Raw genomic sequence first — 21,797 nt, forward strand, 5'->3', positions numbered from 1 at the left:
AGAAGATGGGACTCACCCACGGGGAAAGAAGCAAGCACCACTCGGCCATTCAAGGATTGCGGAGCCCGGAAATTATTCACGAGAAGCTCTGGGTGGGCTTCTCCTTCCGCTGTACTATAGACAGACTTCTGCAGCTTCTCTAGCTGGAAGAGAAGAGGTAAGTAAAGGCAAACCTGAGACAGCCCTGTCTCTGTACTGTGGGGGGAGCAACTCTCCACCTGCCCCCCAAAAAATGCTGAAGGCGGCTTACAACATGACAAGATTTACCCAATTACCAACATAACGAAAGCCATGAACAAAAAATAAAACAAACATCAAAAGGTACACCACCAAATGGAAAACAATTGAGATCATGAAATATAAAACCAAAAATACAACATTGATACCGATTGCAATTTAAAATGACCTAGGTAAAAAATAAAAACAATATTAAAAAGGAGACCTCTCTGTCGAACAGCAGCAGCAGTCCAGACATGGATGAGGTCTGGGAAGGATGAGAGTCAGAGCGAGGCCAACAATGTCCAGCCCACCGGTCCCAGAGGTTAAGGGGTAAAGGTAAAGGGACCCCTGATCATTAGGTCCAGTTGCGGACCACTCTGGGGTTGCGGCACTCATCTTGCTTTACTGGCCGAAGGAGCCGGCGTACAGCTTCCGGGTCATGTGGCCAGCAAGACTAAGCTGCTTACTGGCGAACCAGAGCAGTGCACGGAACGCCGTTTACCTTCCCGCCAGAGCGGTACCTATTTATCTACTTGCACTTGATGTGCTTTCGAACTGCTAGGTGGGCAGGAGCAGGGACCGAGCAATGGGAGCTCACCCCGTCGTGGGGATTCGAACCGCCAACCTTCTGATTGGCAAGCCCAAGAGGCTCAGTGGTTTAGACCACAGCACCACCTGCGTCCCAGAGGTTACCTAACCTTAAATCAGATGCCACTGGACTTGGTGAAGGAGGTTTAGGTCAATGCTAGAGGCCTGAAACTGGTTTTATAAATGTTATCTGCTCTTCCTAGTTTGATAAATGTTGGCTGTCCAAACCAAGGATTCCCTACACCTTTGATTTAACTTAATTTTAATTGGTTGTACTGATACGCCCTCCCCGCTCCTCATTTAATCCCCGCAACCCCTGTGAGGTAAGCCAGGCTGAGAGGCCGTGACTGGCCTCAAAGCCACACCCAGCAAGCTTCACGGGGGGCAGGATTTGAACCCTGGTCTCCCGGGTCCTAGTTTAACACTCTAACCACTATGCCACACTGGCTCACCTTTGACAAGCTAAAAACCCCTAGGATTCTCTGTGGCAGTGAAATGGGAACAAAACCAAGGGTAAGGTAAGAATCCGGTATTTCAGGGGTCTGACTAGAGGACCGCCGGCCCCCTTTTCCATGAGTCTAAATTTCCAGAGCAGCTCCGCCCCACTCACCTAGCACTGAACATCGCTCTGGGTTTTTGGGAGTGAGCCTAAGGGTTTGTGTGTGTGACGGAGAAGGTACCTGAGCAGCCGAGAGCTGGACGGGCTGGTGGAAGACAGTCCACAGCACGCTTTGAAAGCAAGGCGGGGTGGTCAGAGAGCCGTTGTAGCGGAAAAAGTGGCCCAAATGTACCGGCAGGAGGTCACGGACGTTGAATGGGGCGACGGTGGTTTTCTGTTCTGTCCGGGAGATGGGAAGAGAGGAGGAGAATGAAGCGCCCATATGCAACAGGACAGCTTCAGTGACTATTAGCTGCAATGGCTGGGCTGAGGGCTGCAGGGTCGGAGGCAGGAATATTATTTCTGAATACCAGTTTCTGGAAACCACAGGAGGGGAGAGAGGGCTGCCCTTTCGCTCAGGTCCAGCTTTCGGACTTTGCATTGGGGCATCGGGTTGGCCACCATGAGGACAGGAGGCTGGACTAGGTGGTGCCCCCACCCCCACCCCGGGCCTCATCCAGACGCCAGGCTGCTCTTACGCTCTTGTGGGACCTCCAGGTCCAGAGGCAATCTATCTCAATTCCGAAGTTCAATAGGGCATTTGTGAGAAGAGGATGCTGGGCTAGATCAGAAAGCAGAGCACAAGGCTCCTAGAATCATAGTGTTGTAGAGTTGGAAGGGACCCCCGAGGGTCATCTAGTCCAACCCGCTTCAATGCAGGAACCTCAACTAAAGCATCCGTGACAGGTGGCCATCCATCCTCTGCTTAAAAACATCCAAGGAAGGAGTTGTGAGTTCAAGCCCCAGGTTGGGCAAAATATTCCTGCATTGCAGGGGGTTGGACGAGATGACCCTCGTGGTCTCCTTTTCCAGCTTTACAGTTCTACGATTCTCTATGTGCCATTGGCCTGATCCAGCGGGGCTTGTCTAATAAAACCTCCAGCTCCAGAGGCAGTCTACCTTCATTCCTAGGTGCTTAGGGGCATTTGACCACTGGGCGAATGGGATGCTGGACTAGATTGGGTCCTCCTTTTTCAAACGCTGCTCCTTTTCACGTTCCAAATCCCATTTCACACACACACGCAACCTGCCTGCCTGCCCAGATTCGGTCAAGAGGAACGATTCACCTGCGTACTGGATCTTGTCCAGCAGGTCCAGGATGTGGCCGTAGGCAGAGTTCTCCGCATCGCCAGCCTGCCAGACACATTGGAAAGAGAGGAGACCGGACGGGTGAGCTATTGTTATTTACTTATTTCTGTGGTGCCCTGAGAAGTCCCTGCCCCAGAGTGCATACACAAGCTTCATTTGGGCAGCTTTTCGGGTGCATTGTGGCTTTGTTATTATAACGCTTACCTCCAGGAAAACGCCCAAGACCGCCAGCCCATCTGGGTGCTGCATTGCCAAGCTCACGTTGCTGTACTTCTCTGAGTTGTAATGGACAACGTGAAGCTGAGAGAGAGAGAGAATGAGAATCAGGAGATTCTCTAAGCATGTGGCTTAGCTAGGGAAGCAGAGCACTTGCAATTATTATTTTCATTCTTGCACTGTAAGTCACTTTTCTGTAAGAAGCAATAGATAAATGTAATAAACCAGCAGCTTCAAACCTAGTGATGCTCGGGAATTCTAAGAAACAAACAAACAAACAAAACCGGTCCAATTTTTGTATTTTAACTCGGGGTTAAAATACAGGGCAGTTTTGAAAGTGGTGCTTAAAATCGGTGCACTTTCGGTGGTGAAAATCAGCGCGGTTCTGAAATGAGCGGTGAAAAATCAGCACAGTTTTTAAACTGGTGGTTAAAATCAGTGTGCTTTTGAAATCAGTGGTTAAAATCAGTGACCGCTTTGATGGTCCAGTCGGCCACCTTGGTTTCAAAATGGCGTCCAAACACGAGAAGAAAACCTGCTTCTCAGTCTCATGAACCGCCGTACAAAATTCGGCGATGACATCTTAAGGGGAGTCCAAATGCACCGCGAACAAACGACCGTCCAGAATACATGGCAGGGAAGAAAATTACAAGGATGAGCCGTCGCCCCGCCCCGGGTGCAAAAATGTCCCACAGCAGCCCTATTCCCCACAAGGCGTTCCTGATTCACCCAGCCCATGTGGGGTCTGCTGTGAGCTTTAAGCCAGTTACCCGCCTACTGCTGCCACGGCTGGGTCAGGCCAGGTCTCCTTTAGCGCTTGCTCTGACAAAAGAACTCCAGCCATTTCCCTCCCCTCTTTCTTCCCGCGCTCTTAATTCTCACTGTCCCGGGCTGCCCTCATTAATCCCCAATCGCCCCTCCGTGAACTAGAAGGATCTTAAATCCGGCCAAAGTCCTCCATCTTTCTGGAGCAATTACACAAATTTGCAAAGGTGGCTCTGCCTCCCGTTTCAGGGCCCTGAAGCTGACAAGAGGAGAGGAATGAAGCTAAATCTCCTGTGTCGTGCTTTTTCGTCGCACGCTATCTAGTTATAGTTTCTACGAAAGTGCAGTTTTGTAAAAATAAAAATAAATTAAGTAAGGGGGGGAGGGAAGGAGGGAGAGGTGAACTTGTCGATTCCAGTGTCCTCCAGCTTCTCATTTTTCCCATCATAAGTCCAGCTCGCCGCATTAGTTTGAGAATTTATTTTTAAGTTCTTCGTGAAAGTTCAGCAGCAAATTTTTAACACAAATGTCTCCCGATTCATCCATTTTTAGAGAGAGTCTGTGTGGTTAGAGCGCTGAAGAGACCAGGGCTCCAATCCCTGCTCAGGCAGGAAACTCAGTGGGTGACCTGGAAGGAGGTGGGGGGGTGGAACCAGTCACAGCCTCTCTGCCTGACCTACCTCACAGGGCTGTTGAGAGGATTAAATGGGGAGGAGACGTATGTACACCACCTTGATCTCCTTGAAGTGTGGGCCGCAAGAATAAATACCTGATATAATAAATATCTGATATAATAATAATTATAATAATAATTATAATAATAATATATTATTATTATTTATACCCCACCCATCTGGCAGGGTAAAAATGAAATAACTACATACAATTTTGCCTAACGCGCTTGTTTCTGCAAAGCCACCTCGTGTTAAACCTTTTTGCATGTCATTTCTCCTAATATATCAATTTTTGTGCGTACTGTAGTGTTATGTACTAAGCTTGGATCCTAGAACAATAGGCAAGTAGGCTCCTAGAATGCAACAACTGATTGACTTGCAGGAGAAGACCAATCAGGCTCCTGGAAGAAGTTAATCAGCCTATTAGGCTGGTAGGATCGTAGAATGCAACAACTGATTGGCCTGCAGGAAAAGACCAATCAGGCCTCAGGAGGGAAGCAGAATCAGCCAATCAGACGAGACTCATTGTGTAAATAATGTATACAAAAGCCTGAGGTTTGGAGGGGCATTTCATTCACTGTTTTACAAACTGCAATAAAGAGCATGAAGTCACTTCAGGACTCTGAGTACTGTATATTTCATTTAGTATATGCATTTTCGTACACGTGACTCGGCTGGAGAACTACAGTGCAAAATTTGGAGGAGTGTTAATGTTTTGCTGTGGCCTACTTACTTCTGCTGGGAAGGGCCTCCCGTCTACCTTGTGCTCTGACCCTTCGAGGCTCCCCTTCCCACCCCAGTGGAGGTGCAGCTGAACAGCCGTAAAGATCTTGGGCAAACCGTGCAGTCGCATGCTTGGCGGCAGAGACATCTGCACTGCAAGAGAGAGGAAGAGAGAAAGAAGCCACAAGGTGGTTGCAAACCCTCCAACATTTCTCCGATGAAAACAGGGACGTCCCATTCCATAATGATAATTCTATTATTTATACCCCACACGTCTTACTGGGTCGTCCCAGCCATTTTGGGCAGCTTCCAACATATATTAAAACATAATAAAACATTTTTTTAAAAAACTTCCCTATACAGGATTCCCTTCAGACGGCTCGGGGGTCAGATAACTGCACACCCTCCAACATTTCTCCAAGGAAAATAGGGACGTCCTAAGGAAATGCGGGACATTCTGGGATCAAATCAGAAACCGGGACGGCTTCTCTAAATCAGGGATGTCCCTGGAAAACAGGGACACTTGTAGGGTCTGTAGTTGGATGGGGAGAACCATTGCTTCCTGCACCCCTTCTTCTTGCAAGAAGAAGCATTATTATTCGCATGTGCAAAGAGAATGGATCTTGCCCTGGAGTTGCCAGGTGAACTACTGGCCATATTTTGTCGCCACGGTAACGGACCAGCATCTTCCCTGGTACAGAGGTCTCCATGGCAACATGGAGGGGAGTCTTCCTGGCACCAGAGATTTTGCAGGCCTGGGCCGAACGCTCTTCAACAAGGTGATTATACATGGCAGACATTTGCTAGCTTCCTACATTTTTCTATTTTTTTGTATTGAATCTGCCTTTCCATCCTGCATCACTCTGACAGGGAGCATTCCCTAACTGCAGGAAAATAGAAAATCCAGACGGCAGATGGGGTTGGGGAAAGGGGGACTGCCATTAAGTCCCATAAACAGCCTTACCTGTGTGTCCGTTATTTATCAGGGTGAAGTCGTCGCCTTCTGGATTCCGATACCCCGACGTCTCAACCGGAGGCAAGGAATGGTCGTATTGGACTGTGCCCGTTTCGATATCGATAGGGGACTGAGCTTTCCAGCCACAGTCTGGGTAAGTGTCCGGCCAGTGCTCCTGTCCGTGGGACCCTGAGAAGGGATAATATAAATGCTGACCACTGAAGCAGCGATGGGCACCAATACACATGGCTTTTAAAAAAGGGATCAGGCAAATTCATGGAGGGGGGGGGAAGGCTATTGATTGCTACTAGCCAGGGCTAGTAGTTCTACCTCTGCAGTCAGAGGCAGAAATGCTTCTGTGATTGCTGGAAACCACAGGAGGGGAGAATTGGTCTTGTGCTCAACTCCTGCTTGTGCGTTTCCTGTTTGGCCACTGTGAGAACAGGGTGCTGGATTAGATGGGCCTTTGGCCCGATCCAGCAGGCTCTTATTCTGTTTTTAGGGAAAATCAGGGGTTAGTAAATGCACAACTTTTTGCCATCTCCCCCCCCCCCCGCGTATCATTTTTATTAAGTTTTTCTATTTTACATTTTAGAATCTTCATTTAAACAACCTTTAAAATATCAGTGACTTCCCTTCTTCCCTTTCCATGGTTAGGTTTGCATGCCATAGATCCCTGCATATTTTACACAAACTGAACTATTCACTATTCCATTTTTGAATCCATCAAAACTTATTTACACTGTTGAATTTAATCTTAATGCTGCCAACATTTTCATACGTACACAATTTTCACCCATATATTTAATAAACATTTTCCAATCTTCTTTAAACATATATGCTTCTTGTTTTCTTATTCTGTAACTTAAGTCTGCAACATGTGCATATTCCATCAGATAAAGTTTCCACTCTTCTTTAGTTGAAACCTCCCTCGTTTCCCATTTTTGGGCTAACAAAACACTAGCCTCAGTAGTTGCATACATAAATAACCTTTTTTGACACCTGGGAATTTCTGTCTGAATTATCCCCAACAAAAAGGACTCTGGTTTTTGTTGTAGTAGTTGTAGTTGTTATTGTTGTTGTTTGGGAAAAGTACTTTTAAACATTTTTTTCGATTCATTATGGATCATTTCCCAATACCCTTTTACAAGCCCACCACATATGATAGAACTCAGCCTTATTGCATCTCCAGCATTTAACTAATTCAGCCCTATACATTTTAGCAAATCTGAGTAGATTTAAATACCATCTGAAAATCATTTCCAGGTAGTTCTCTTTCAAGTGCTGTTGCAGTAGCGGATGGCAGAATTTAAACGTTGCAAGCCATCCAAAGAATACAACACAAGAATTGCATTAGCAGATTCTCGTTACTCCACAGCCAATTCTTAGACTCATGTTTCCCTTGGTGCATCGACCTCCCAGCAATAATAATAATAATTAATTATTATTATTATTATTTATACCCCGCCCACCCTTCCCGGCCAAGACCGGGCTCAGGGCGGCTAACATCAGCTATAAAGACAATTGATTAAAATACAACTTAAAAACAGGATTAAAATGCAGCCTCATTTGAGTGGAAGCCCAGAATCAAATCTTCTTGGGGGAGAAAACGTCAAATCTTCACCAAGGCCAACTATCCAGACTGGTCCTATGTGGGCCAGAAAAAAGCCAGGGAAGTCTCCAGATAGGGGTTCAATCACAGAAGGAAAAGGAAAGGGGGGATCAGTGTCATAAGTGACTCTAACTTCATGCCTCACATTGGATACAACTCTTTATTTCATTCATGAGAGATCTTCTTTCGAACCACCTATCCCTGTACAATCCCACCCAGACCTTGAGGTCGATCTCCGAGCTCCTTCTCTGTGATCAGCGAGAGAACAGTCCTTTTCTGCCGTCTTCATTATTTAAGGTTCTTTTCCCCCATCTAACTTTTATTGAAGTTTTAAAATTATAAGAAAATGAAAATTTTCCAGAGCGAAAGTTAGAAAGAGAAGAGAGAAGATATTGTGAGTTTAAGCATTAAGCATTAAGCACCATCAGTGCAGACACGGAACATGGGCAGAGCAGAATATCTTCATGGTTTAAACAAATGCTTCTAAGTATTTGGAAAAGAAAACGCCGTGGTAATACATGTGGTGGATCAAACAAGAATGTGTTGATCTTAATTCCCTTGCTTTCTTATCACGTGTACAACATAGGAATAAACTATAGGAATTGATGCCAAAATTCCAGCGAAATCCAGCATCGCCTGAGCTCTGCGAGTGCGGCTTTCTCCCGACTGAAGTGCAGAGTGTTTGAGGACCGGGATATACGCAGGGAAACCAAAATGGTTTTTTACAAAGCTATTGTACTGCCAATCTTACTATATGCTTGTGATACATGGACCACTTCTGAACGTCATCTCCAACTCCTCGAAAGATTCCATCAACGGCGTGTCTCTGAAAAGTTTTACACATCACTTGGGAAGACAAGCAAACTAATATCAGTGTACTGGAAGAAGCAAAGATCACCAGTGTGGAAGCAAGGATTCTTCAACATCAACTTCGTTGGACAGGTCATGTTGTGCAGATGCCTGATGATCGTCTTCCAAAGCAACTACAGTACTCTATTCCAAACTTAAAAATGGAAAGCGTAATGCTGGTGGTCACCAAAGGAGGTTTTAAGACTGTCTCAAGGCAAATCTTTAAAAATGCAGTATAAACACAAACAATTGGGAAACACTAGCCTGCGAGCGCTCCAGGTGGAGAACAGCCTTTACCAAAGGTGTCATGGGCTTTGAAGAAACTTGATCTCAGGACACAAGGGAGAAATGTGCTAAGAGGAAGGCACGCTTGGCAAATCCACACCGTGATCAACTTCCACCTGGAAACCAATATCCCCACTGTGGAAGGATGTGTGGATCCAGAATTGGCCTCCATAGTAACGAACCTATTGTTAAAACCATGTTTATGGAAGACAATCTTACTCGGCTACAAGAGATCGCCAAAGAAGAAGACAACATAGGAATAGAGAGATGTGTTCTAAGCAAAAATCTGCTCTTATTCCCTTATGGGGTACACAAGAGCCTTATTGGGTTCTCCATCGGTTGGAGAATATATAACAGAGGCCAACCAGAGAAGTTTGAGAAGCAAAGACTTTATTTGCTGTTGCAACAGGGTCCTTCCCCTCACGCAGGAGAACAAGGAAGGAACCCAGAACAAAAGAGAACCTTCACTTTTATCAGTTTCCCCATCATCAAGAAACGCCCCCAATACATCATTCCTACATCACAGCTGTGTAATCAATACCTCACAAAAAAGGAGGGTTCAAGGTAGAAATCTGAGCACTTTTGACACCTCTCCTAGTCCTCCTATCACCCCTCCCAGGTGTGAATTCCTAAACACAAAGAGAAATTAACATTTTCATAAGAGTTTATCACTGTCTTTTGTTCAGAGTCTTCCATTGTGAATGAGATACCATTGACAGGGAATTATGGCTCCTAAGTTGCTAGTCATGTGGAAATGTGTGCATATGCTGATCCTTAAGCCTTCCTTAAGGCAGGGTTGAATCCAAGCGGGAGGGGTGCGGGTCTCTGGAGTGGAGCAGAGGCGAAGAAGGTGGTGTTGCGAGGGATTCTGGGTAACTGCAGCTGTCAGATTCGGTCACCCCTCTCTGTTCATTAGTAATGGTGTCCTGCAACACCCCGCCAATATGATTTTATAAATGATGATAAAAAATAAAAAGAGCAAGGCCGTGCTGTATCTTGCTGATAGTATGTCCTTGTAACGCTTACTCTATAGTAAGCTGGAAGGACCAGCCATCAATATTTCTAAGCCACTTTAAATTCTGGAGTTTCTAAGCCGGCATATGTAAAAAAATGAAAGAGCACGCAACCAGAAAAGATTTATTCAAATTAACCATAAAAACTGATCCTGGCGAATACACAGTCTGCATCTGACCACCCCCAAAATCTGTGCCACTCTGTCCACCCCGCTGCCACCCACAAAGAGCTTTTTGCCTGTCCTCATCTGCTTCCTAGCATTGGCACCCAGTGCCAGCTCCACCAGTAATAAGGGACGTCTTTTCCTCGCCAAAAAAGAAAAAAAGGCGAAAAGGCAAGTCAGGTCCTCTCTCTTTCTGTGAAAGAGGTTTGCCTCTGAATGGCCGCCCCCCTTGCAAGGCAGGAGGGACGCATCACACGCTCCCTTGCATTTCAATTCAAGCGCTCGCCCAGCTCTCCGCTGGCTCCAAAGGTTTTCCTTCCATGCGGGGAAGCAAGGATAAAGCTGTTTGCTTTTTCCCTGCCTGGCGCGATTGTCATTCCGGTGGCCTCAGAGCTTAAAATGACAGCACATGGTTGGAGGGTGGGGGAGTTGTTTTCCGCCCCTTGGAATGAAAATTCGCCGTCATCACCAAACAGTTAGCCCGACCCATTGGAAAAGACATACAGATGACTAAACCTGAGCCCATGAATTTCACTGGGTTCTACTCTGAGTAGAGCTTCGTTTGGTGCAACCCTTTGTTTTTCTGCAACTAGGAAAAATGAATGAGGGCAGGCAAGTGAGCAACCTATCAGGGCAAGATTTGTATATAAAAAAAATCAGGAAATGATAGATATAGATATAGATATCATTTGCTGAAAAGTTATTTTTTAATACAACTATGTATTAAGGTATAATGTATTATGTATTACTACATTATGGATAGATAGATAGATAGATAGATAGATAGATAGATAGATAGATAGATAGATAGATAGATAGGGAAAATGTTTAATTTAACTTTTGCAAAATAAAACCAGCGGCTTTTTTTTATTGGGAATTTTACCTGGGACCCAGGTGGCGCTGTGGGTTAAACCACTGAGCCTAGGGCTTGCTGATCAGAAGGTCGGCGGTTCGAATCCCTGTGACGGGGTGAGCTCCCGTTGCTTGGTCCCAGCTCCTGCCAACCTAGCAGTTCGAAAGCACGTCAAAATGCAAGTAGATAAATAGGAACCGCTACAGCGGGAAGGTAAACGGCGTTTCCATGTGCTGCTCTGGTTTGCCAGAAGCGGCTTTGTCATGCTGGCCACATGACCTGGAAGCTATACGCTGGCTCCCTCGGCCAATAATGCGAGATGAGTGCGCAACCCCAGAGTCGGTCACGACTGGACCTAATGGTCAGGGGTCCCTTTACCTTTACCTTAGGAGCAGATATTCCAAGGGTGCAGAAAAGGCTTTTTATGTATGCGACAACAGCCACCCGGATGTTATTAGCCCAGAGATGGAAAGAAGATAAAGTCCCGACCAGAGAAGAATGGTAAATTAAATTGTTAGACTATGCCGAAATGGTGAAACTGACCGGAAAGCTCAGGAACCAAGAAGACCAAAAGACCAAACTTTAACAAAGATTTGGGGGGTGGGGATTACAATTTATCTTGGAGACCACTGTAAACAGATGAAAACATTAGCGGGGTTGCAATAATACTTGTAATGTAGCAAGTACTATGGAGATAATGGAGTTATATAAAATATGGATTATTGAAAAAGATGCAGTAGAAAAGGTAAAAAAAACAAGGACCCAAGGTGGGAAGTCCAGAAATTCGGAGGAATCTTTAAATGTGGGTGTATATGGTTGTATTATTATTATTTTATACAGTACTTGTAAAATCCAATTAAAATTATTGGGGGGGACTTTTGGGGGGTGGGGAAACCCCACTTCATGTGCACCTTTTTTTAAATTTTACAATCAAGTCAACCATGGGTGTGGATGTGTGTGAGTGATTTGAGGTCGTTGTCCCCCCCCACTAGGAGTTAGTTTGCTGCCATCAGGACCAGCCCCAGGGATGCACTTGAACCCTGGGCTCTGTACGTCAGGTGGGGGCAACATCTCTAACCCTGCAGATGCTGCTGGACTTCTTCACATGGCACATAGTTAAACCGTGGAACTCCCTGCCACAGGAAGCAGTAATGGCCACCAAATTAGATGGCCTTAAAAGAGAAATCCACGGAGGAGGAGGAGGAGGAGGAGGAGGAGGAGGAGGAGGAGGAGGAGGAGGAGGAAGCTATCATACCTCTCTGAACAAGACCAGTTGCTTCTCTGCGAGAAGGCTGAGAGGTGGGGGTCTGGCTGAGGTGGTGGGGCAGAGATCCATTTGCCCTGACGATCCAGCCTCTACCAACACAGCAGGCAGGATGATTATAGCACAGGCAAGTATCTATACACGTGAGATGTATGAACGAGCTCCATCAGAAGTCCTCGCAATTTCCCAGCCATCCCTCATGCTTCTCAAGCCCCGCCCATTGGTAGGAGGGGCCTGGGATGAACCAATGAGAGCTCAAGAGCCTTTGGGGGACTTTGACACCATTCTGCTTGATCGTTGCCCCCCGATTTTCGCTAACTGCATCATGGCACACCTTTTTTCTCCAATTTTTTGGTCATTTTTTACTATTTGCTGCTCAGGAGAGGTGAAAACATCAATATCCATTTTATAGGCTCATAGACTTGTTGGAAGAGACCCAAAGAGTCACCACAGGCAATGCAATGCAGGCATCCCAGTTTCTACTTTTTTCAACATTTCCAAATCTATTTACCCTTTAAAAAAAAAAAAGGTACTGGTCCTCATGAAAAATGATCAGCATTTTAAGGCAAATTTATTCAAATACAGTGGTACCTCGGTTTATGGACACAATTGGTTCCGGAAGTCTGTTCATAAAGTGAAGCGTTCATAAACTGAAGCGAACTTTCCCAATGAAAGTAATGGAAAGTGGATTAATCCGTTCCAGATGGGTCCGCAGCGTTCGTAAACCGAAAATTCATAAACCAAAGTGTTCATAACCCGAGGTTTCACTGTATGTGCATTTTCCTCATGCAATTTCCCCTAATTGAATACTTTTCTAAAATGTTATTTTCACTAACAGATTGTGTGTGCGCGCATGCACACAGACGCAACTATTAAGGAAATGACCACCTCCATAATAAGCATCTCCATGCTTTGCCCAGCATATGCATTTTTGGACACATTGCTTCGTCAGAGGCCTGCGTTGCAAAATTCAGAGAATTCTGAATTGTAATGGGTGGCTGTGATTCGCTCTGCAGATGGTTTTGGGAGAAGCAAATTCAGACAGGTTCGCCTTTAAATGCAAACCAAAGAGAACTTCTCCCCCCAAATAACGCCAATCCCAGCTGAGGGATCTCAGCCAGCCTTCGCAGCCGCCACGGCTAAGCCCTTTTCATTCCTTCAACATCAACAATGCCTTTGTTTCTTTCCCATGAGTTGGCCACTCTGGGTGAGCTTGGGGGGGGGGGTGGAACTGGATTACTCCCCGTGAAAGAGGATCAAGCTTGCCCGGCTGAGTGCTGCAGTGCTAACCTCATTGGAACGTCGCCGGTTCCTTTGCTAATTGGGACGGCGATTTGGTGCGGAAGGTTTTAGCTGGGGGGAAACAGCCGAGCTGCTGTAGAAAACACACTCAGGAATTACAAAAAGGACTTTTGGGGGCTTAGAGGCCAGAGGGGAGAATTGTTTTTTCTCTCTCCATGTAATACAGCCGTTCCCAAACTTTTTAGGGCCTCCCTCCATCTTGGTTCCACAAATTTATCCCCAGTGCCCCTTACCCTGTCCTATACAAAGCATTATTCAGAATAACAGTTTGCATGACCCAGTAAGGGGGAAAAACTAACACAAAAAAACTTTGAAACAGCAACAACTACCGTGTTTCCCCCTTTTTAAGACACCGTCTTATTCTTTTTTTTACTCAAAAAAACACACGGTGTCTTATTTTCAGGGGATGTCTTGTACCTTAAGGCTCACTCCGCAGAGGCGCCTTGATTCTCAGGACGCTGCTTTTAATTAAGCTGCCTTTGATCTTCCCCGGTGGTCCCGGGGGCCCTTTGCCAAATCGGCTACGCCCGCGGCACCCGGGAGAGGGCAGCAGTTCGCGGCGAGCCTTCGCCAGCGTCCTCTTGCTCCCTCTTCCCGCCGCGCAGAGCAGCCGTGGGCACGGAGATGCTGCAGCGCCCGGAGAGGCTCGCCAGAGAGGCGGGCCGTTTCCTCGCGCCTCGTGGGCCGTCTCCGTGCGCTCAGCGCCGCCGCCGCCTGCGGCCCAGACCCAGCCGCTTGGGGAGCCTCCTTTGCAGCCAGTCCCCGACGTGGAAAGAGGCAGCTCCCGCCGGGGGTGTCTCTCCTGCCCCTCTCCCGGACCTACACAAAGGAAGGAGGCGGAGAGTTGCGCAACGCCGCCGAGAGCGACCGAGGCGCTTGGCTGCTTCCATTCCCGCCGAGAGGCCGCTCGGGAGCGCCATGAGCGAGCCGCCTCGCCGTCCTCCAAGGTTTCCTTAAGCCGGAAGAATATGGGAATGCCGTCGCCGTCGTGGGATCGCAGCAGGCGCACTGATCTTATGTGGGAAGCTGGAGGATGACCGAGCGCTAGTAAGGAAAGCCGCGCTTCTTTCGCTTTGCCTGTTCGCGTCCGAGGGACTTCCTCGTGGCCCCTTGAATCCCGGCCCCATTTACCTGGGGGTGGGGGTGGCGTGGCTACAAGACCCACAGAATTCGACCTAGTTGGGATGGCGCTGCAAAGTTGCAGTCCTCGACGCACTTGCTCCATTGCACACGCTGGGGATTATTTGCGCGGAAGCCCGCGCGGGCTTGCGCTGCGCGGGATTTAGGCTGGTTGCAATCCTTTTGTGGGCGTCGACCCCCATTGCATTCCGCGTGCTATTATTGTGGCGTCCGCTTCTATGCACTAGAGGCCACTTCAGCGCACGTAGGCTTGTACAAGGTTTTAAGATATGGCTTATTTTCAGGGTATGGCTTTTATTTCCTAAACGCTTAAAATCCTGCTATGGCTTATATAATGACTACGTCTTAAAATAGGGGAAACACGGTAGTTGCACATTTCTTCAAAATCCAGTGGAAACTATTTGGTTTGATTAGTTTGGCAAAAGGGGAATTTCATCCAGTGGTACCAGCCTCAAAAGATTCCATCAATGGTGTCTCCGCAACTCATTGTTACGGACTCATTGTTAAAACCGCTTTTGTGGAAGACAATCTTACTTGGCTATGAGTGATCGCCCAAGAAGAAGAGACAGCTTTGCAAAGTCTGAGTCATTTATCCCTTGACTCAATACCCCCCTTGCCTCTTGGCACCCTCTAGGTGATCCCGCCCGCCCTCAGGAAACACCACCTCTTGCTTTGGGAACCCCTAATTTAATGTATTTACCCCAAGTTGCGATCCATATAGAATCATATAATTGTTGGGGGGGACCCTGAGGATCATCCCCTTGCAATGCAGGAATACGCAGCTGTCCCGTATAGGGATCGAACCCAAGACCTAGGCGTTATCAGCACCATGCTCTAACCAACAGGACTATCCATCATAAGGCAGCTTACGACATTGAACGGCAGAGTTATAAAACGCAAGGCGACAGAAGCAAACTTGCTCAAAGCAGCCCTTTAGACACATCAGAGTAGCACACTGAGTCCCCGCAATTTACACTGGTGGCCAAAATTGTGGGGAAAGTGTATTTCCGAGGTTTGATTGCCCATAACACCACTTTTTTTGGAGCGATGCCATAAAATTATATATCAACAGAAATATTATTTAATGAAGAATGTAATGCAACAATGTCCTTTCAATTACCTGTATTCTATCAAAAGTTATGGGACGCGGGTGGCGCTGTGGTCTAAACCACAGAGCCTAGGGCTTGCTGATCAGGTCAGCGGTTCAAATCCCCGCAACGGGGTGAGCTCCCGTTGCTCGGTCCCAGCACTTGCCAACCTAGCAGTTCAAAAGCATGTCAAAGTGCAAGTAGATAAATAGGTACCGCTCCGGCGGGAAGGTAAACGGCGTTTCCATGCTCTGGTTTGCCAGAAAGTGGCTTAGTCATCCTGGCCACATGACCAGGAAGCTGTACGCCGGCTCCCTCGGCCAATAAAGCGAGATGAGCGCCACAACCCCAGAGTCATCCGCAACTGGACCTAACGGTCAGGGGTCCCTTTACCTTTACTATCAAAAGTTATAGCAAATTAACCAAAAGAAGGAACCACAACTTGCTTAGGCTGATATGCAGTAGTTTCCCTTCATTTGAATGTACCCAATGAGCATGAGTGTTTGCCCAGACAGCAGCAGCATCTGAACCTTTGTTTCCAAAGGCCTGTCTGAGCAGGAAGGCGTCAGCCTGCTGGCGGAAGGATAACAAAGAGGGAGCCAGTCTAGACTTTCTCGGGAAGGAATTCCGCAATCTGGGAGCTGCCACAGAAAAGGCTCTGTCTCTTGTCACCACCAACCAGGCCTCTGATGCTGATGAGACCAAGGGGACGGGGCGGACCTTGGTAATATGCCTCCATGTGAGAGGCCACTTGACAACCTCCCACCAGCCCTCGCAGTGCTGGCTTAAGCCAGGTAAACAAGGCGCCAGGTTTTGGGAACAAGGTGCAAGGCTCTGGCAGTCTGCTAATGGTTTGCCTGGCATTGGAGAGGAGGAGGAGGACTCTAGGACCCTATCAGACCCTCACACCTCCTTCCAGAAGATGGACAAACACCTACTGGTCTCTGAGATGGCACCGTCCTCGGCTGTGTGCCCGAGTGCAGCCGCACCACTTGCAAGGTGATCACCAGGGATCTTAACACCAGGTTGGTTTGCATAGGGAGACGCAATCTTTCAAGTTATTTGCCTCTCCCAAGACCTGCATGAAACGAACTTGATTATTTCCTCTCTTTGTTTATTGCATATGTGTTGCATTTATTTCATTTGCAATGTACATAGTTCTCTCCATTTGATCCTCGCAACAACCCTGCAGAAAAGGTTAGGACAAGGGTGAGTGACCCAACCAGCTTCATGTCATGGCAGAGTGGGGGATTTGAACCCTGGTCTGCCAGGTCCCCCTCTAACCGCTATACCACACTGATGCCACAGGGAAAGAAGGTGGATAGACAAAGGCATTCTGTGCATGCTCAGGAGCTTATCATTGGACTACGCAGCCTGGCATTGCTTCATTGGTGCTCCCTGCAACTCAGGGAGGGGGGCCTCCTTGAACGTGGCGCTGTAGCAAACTTACCACTGGCAACAAATGAATGCATTTGAAATTCTGGAAAGCAAATTCAGACACTGGGAGGAAACGGCCTCTCCTTACCTTCATATGTCCAGTGGGATCCTGCAAAGGGAGAAGAGAAGTGGTGAGTCAGTGTTGCTAAATCTTAGTCAGCTATTGGTCCACCGAGCTCAGCATTGTCTGGCAGCAGGGTCTCAAATCGGGCAGGGGGGGTGACACTACCACCCCTACCTGGAGCAGCCGGGGATTGAACCTGGAACCTCCCTCTTGCAAGGCAGGGGCTCTGTCACTGAGCTACGGGCCTGAGCAGTGCGGCAAGTGCAGGGGCACAGTCCTAGCATTCGAACCACGTTCCCCTGTGAGTAACAGTGGCTTCCAGAGGCCCTTGGTAAAGAATCTGATTAGGGCAGCCCCTCTGAGGAAAGCATGTAGCGTTTTGGGACATTTTAGTTTGGAGAAAAGGCAAGTAAGAGGCAAAATGATGGAAGTTTATAGAATAATGCATGGCATGGGGAAAATCCGGTGCCAGATTTACATATAAGCTAAGCAAGCTATAGCTTAGGGCCCCACTCTCTTGGCCCCCCCCAAAAAAAAAATTAAATGAAAAAAAAACCTGGATGTACATTTCCAAAATATACAGAAAGATTAAAAAACAAATAAAATAAAACCTACGTACAGCAACAGTGTTTTGTGTTGTGTAGGCTCCTATGATGTAAGAGCTAGCCTGCTCTCTCAAATATCACTGGTTTCAGTTCAACAATTACTTTGATAAAATACATATTTTGTTATGTGCAAATGGCTTTAGATACCTATTAGGTCCATAAATTACCATATAGCATATATTCAACAACAACAAAAAACAGCGACAATTTGTTGTTGACAAAGGACAGCTGGACATATAAAGGGCTTAGGGCCTCATCAAACCTAAATCCGGCCCTGGGGAAAGTGGACAGAGGAAAGTTTTCCTCCCTCTCTCATAACTCTGGAACTCATGGGCATCCAATGAAGCTGAGCAATCAGACAGATAAAAGAAAGGACTTATTCACACAACACAGAGATGCTTCTGAATACCAGTTGCTGGAAATCGCAGGAGGGCAGAAGGCTCTTGTGCTCAGAACTCTGTTTTCCTCTTTTGCCCTCCCCCCCCAGCGATGCCCCATCGGGAAGCCCCCATGCAGGGCAAGAAGACACTAGCCCTCCCCTGCTGCTGTTCCCCTGTATTTTATAATCTGAGGTAGACTGCATCTGAACAGGAGGTTCCATCTTGTCCTGTTAAGACACAACTGCTCTCTCACACACACCCATCATCTCATGACATAATCACATGTGGCATTTTGAAAAGTTTATTGGCCAGTACCAGATCCTTGCCCTCAGAGAGGTTCTGCCCTTTTAAGCTGGCTCCTTTCATATGTTTAAAAAAAAATACGAAAGAGCTTTTACAAAAGGTCACTCCACCCCCAGGGAATGTTTGAGAGTCTGCTCAAACACCGAATCTAAAAAGCCCATCTCTGATTACACGTCGAAAAAGCTGGTGCATGCTTTTAAATTTATTTGTAGCTGAAATATATATATCTGTACATACATGAATGCATGTAGGTAGAGAGAGGGATATGTTAAATCACACCTGGGACTTAAAAGTGGTGAGCCGTCAGCTGCAACAGAAGAAACCTGAGTCAAAGCTGATAAGCAAATTGGAATTTCGTTCCATGCCTGAAAAGGAAGCCAGTCCCTTCCCAGGGATCTGATTTGCAGGAGGATTTCTCTCGGGCTGCTGCTAAATCTACCTCGGTCGCGTGAACTTGGAAAAAAGTGGGGGAGACGTCTTCCTTCTGTCCCCCCCTCCCCAATAGCTTGGAAGAAGTAAGGGCGAAAAGAAAGGAGATTCCCATTAAACACTTGGAAGAAATTCCTGCCGGAAAGAGCCATTCGACAGTGAAATGGGCTCCCTTGAAAGGCGGCAGACTCTCCTTCCTTGGAGGTTTTTAAGCAGAGGTGGGATGGCCCTGTTGGTCTGCCGTAGTCGAAACAAAATTAAAAAATTCCTTCCAGTAGCACCTTAGAGACCAACTAAGTTTGTTATTGGTATGAGCTTTCGTGTGCATGCACACTTCTTCAGATACACTGAAACAGAAGTCACCAGACCCTTATATATAGTGAGAGGGTGGGGAGGGGTATTACTCAGAAGGGGGGTGGGAATGGGTGATTGGCTGATAGGTGTGACGACTGTCGTTAACAGTCGTCAACAGGTTTACCAGTCGTTAACAGTTGTCAACAGATTTACCACACCCATCAGCCAATCACCCATTCCCACCACCCTTTTGAGTAATACTAATACGCCTCCCCACCCTCTTGCTATATACCGTATAAGGGTCTGGTGACTTCTGTTTCAGTGTATATGAAGAAGTGTACATACACACGATAGCTCATACCAATGACAAACTTAGTTGGTCTCTAAGGTGCTACTGGAAGGAATTTTTTTATTTTGTTTCCATTAACAGGATGGTTATGTTAGCGCCAATGTCCGCTGCTGTAAATGGTCACTTGTGAGCATTGGAGCTTTATAGGGGGTTTTTTTTGGGGGGGGGGGTTCTATCTAGCCTCACTGTTTACATTTCATCTCCCTCTCTCTACCCTCGAGTGCTATGTGTATAAGTGCCTGCCAACATGATAAAGTCCACTCCTTTACTCCATAATACCATAAGAAAAGTCTGCTGGATCAGGCCAATGGCCCATCTAGTCCAGCGCCCAATGCCCCCAAAGAACCTAGGAATCAAGATAGACTGCCTCTGGACCTGGAGGTTCCATAAGGACGTCAGAAGAGCCCATGGCTTTAGTCACAATGTTCCCAGAAGACTTTAATGCAGGCACCAGGCTGAAGTTTGTCATGAGAACATAAAAAGAGCCTGAGGGATAAGGGCAAGGCTCCATCTCTCCATCGGGCAAGGAAGCTCCCTGCAGCTGCTGAGTCAGCGCCTGGGATCCTGCCAGGGGCTGGGCAGGGGCCAGGGAGCTGAGACTGGGCCTTGACAGACAAAGGGAGCTGGGAAGCTATTTTTGAGGGATTTCTTGTGAAAATAAGAAGAGCCTGCTGGATCAGTCCAGGACCCTGGTCTCACAGATGCATGTGGGGAAACCAGGAAGCAGGATCCAAGCACAAGAGGGGGCGGGGCAGGATGCTCTGCCTGCCTCCGCCCACTCAGCCGTGCTACAGCTGAGGGGGAGGCAATGGGCGGACCGCTTGGAGCAGCGGGCGCCCAAGCCACCGCGTCACTCCCAGCAAAGACGCGTGGCTCGGGCGAGCTGCAGGCCCCGCGGTGAGTGCCACCCACCATTTTGTCACACACACCCCCAGTGCTGACACCCGGGGCGGCCCGCTCCCCACTGCCCCCCTTCATCCGCCCCTGCTCCCTCCGACTGTGGCAGCTGAGCATCGCCACCCTGACTAGTAGCCATCGATAGGCTCCTCCTCCTCTGTGAATCTGCCAATCTGCTTTGGGAAGCATCCAAATTGCTGGCCCTCGCTGCCTCCTGCGGAAGGGAGTCCTGTAGTTTCTGCTGCACGAAGAAGTCCTTTCCATCTGCCCTGAACCCTCCAAAGTTCAGCTTCACTGAACGTCCGTGAGTTCTAGTGTTAGGAAAGGGAGGAGAAACCTCTTTCTGTCCTGCCATAGCTCAGTTGGTAGAGCACAAGACTCTTAATCTCAGGGTCGCGGGTTCAAGTCCCGCGTTGGGCAAAAGATTCTTGCATTGCAGGGGGTTGGACTAGATGGCCCTCAGGATCCCCCCACCTCTACAGTTCTATGATTTGATTATTCTATCCACTTTCACCACGCCAGGCCCAGTTTTGTAGACATCTGTCATGTCAGGAGAACAGGATATTGTGCTAGTTTTCTCCACAATGAAGCTGTTCGTTTCTCACCTGGAGGACGTCCAGCTAAGACCTCTGAGAAATGCAAACACATGGAGAGCTTAAGCACACTTTCCATGTGCCATTCATGCTTTAAATCTCTCTGTCCAAGCACCCTATTTTTGCCCCAGAGCTTTCCCCGTGAAATCATGCTCTTTGCCGCTGAACCAGAGCAAACAGCTATCCACACGAAACCCAAATTGCCATTTGTTGTGCTTCAGCGGTGAAAAATTGTGCTTGGATCTGGGCAAAAGGTAAGTGTGGATATGCCTGTTTAAGATGGTTTAAAGAAAAAGATCTCCCTCTCGCTCTCAATCTCCTCTTGGTTTAGGTAACTTAAGTCCATCGACTTGGTTGGCTTACAACCCTACGAAGTGACGACATTTCTTTAAGCATCATAGGGAAGGGGTCTGTCCAGTTAGGGCTGGGGGGGGGATTCCTTCCTGTGAACCCTGGAGAGATGCTGCTGGTTGGTGCAGACAAGACTGAGTGAAAAGGACCCAGGGGCCCGACTTGGCGAAAAGCATCTCCCTCTCTTCCTCTTTTTTTTTTTAAAAAAATGAGTTATTACAGAAACAAAAAGAGCAAAGGAAAAAAAAGCATGCTTCACACCCGTACCGTACAGAAAATTAATACAGTCATTGCAAAACCAAATACAAAACACAAATGACTTCCCGTCTACTCCTTAATTCAAGATAGAAAATTTGTTGCCAATACAAACTATTATCATGATTAAACTGCTTCCTCATTAATCTTGAGTCGCACATTATTCTTGAAGCCGCTACTGAAATTAGTCAAATGCTGCAACAGTCTTTAAACTGCTATATTTATTTTTAAAATACATTTTTAAGACTTCCCATTTTGATACGAATACCTGTCTTGGTTTATTCTTTATTTTTTTCAGACAAACTATCTAATTCCAGTATTCAATCAATTTTTGAACCCATTCCTTCATGGACGGGAGTTTGTCAGATTTCCAATTTGCAGCA

At 47.2% G+C, this 21,797-nt stretch overlaps 1 protein-coding gene across 2 annotated transcripts in view; it reads right to left on the bottom strand.

Annotated features, from left to right (window-relative positions):
• The window catches only part of CA14 (carbonic anhydrase 14), a 31,563-nt gene that overhangs the window by 6,328 nt on the left and 3,438 nt on the right, over nt 1–21,797 (bottom strand). For both annotated transcript variants that reach the window (XM_035098211.2, XM_035098212.2), the window contains exons 2-8: nt 16,983–17,003; nt 5,897–6,076; nt 4,943–5,085; nt 2,759–2,854; nt 2,533–2,599; nt 1,488–1,645; nt 17–143 (exon numbers count right to left, since the gene is read on the bottom strand). In XM_035098211.2, coding sequence (XP_034954102.1) covers nt 17–143; nt 1,488–1,645; nt 2,533–2,599; nt 2,759–2,854; nt 4,943–5,085; nt 5,897–6,076; nt 16,983–17,003 — 792 coding nt within the window. The remainder of the gene's footprint in view (nt 1–16; nt 144–1,487; nt 1,646–2,532; nt 2,600–2,758; nt 2,855–4,942; nt 5,086–5,896; nt 6,077–16,982; nt 17,004–21,797) is intronic.

The sequence above is a fragment of the Zootoca vivipara genome, chromosome 17 (assembly GCF_963506605.1).
Source record: "Zootoca vivipara chromosome 17, rZooViv1.1, whole genome shotgun sequence".
In the NCBI taxonomy this organism is placed as follows: Eukaryota; Metazoa; Chordata; class Lepidosauria; order Squamata; family Lacertidae; genus Zootoca; species Zootoca vivipara.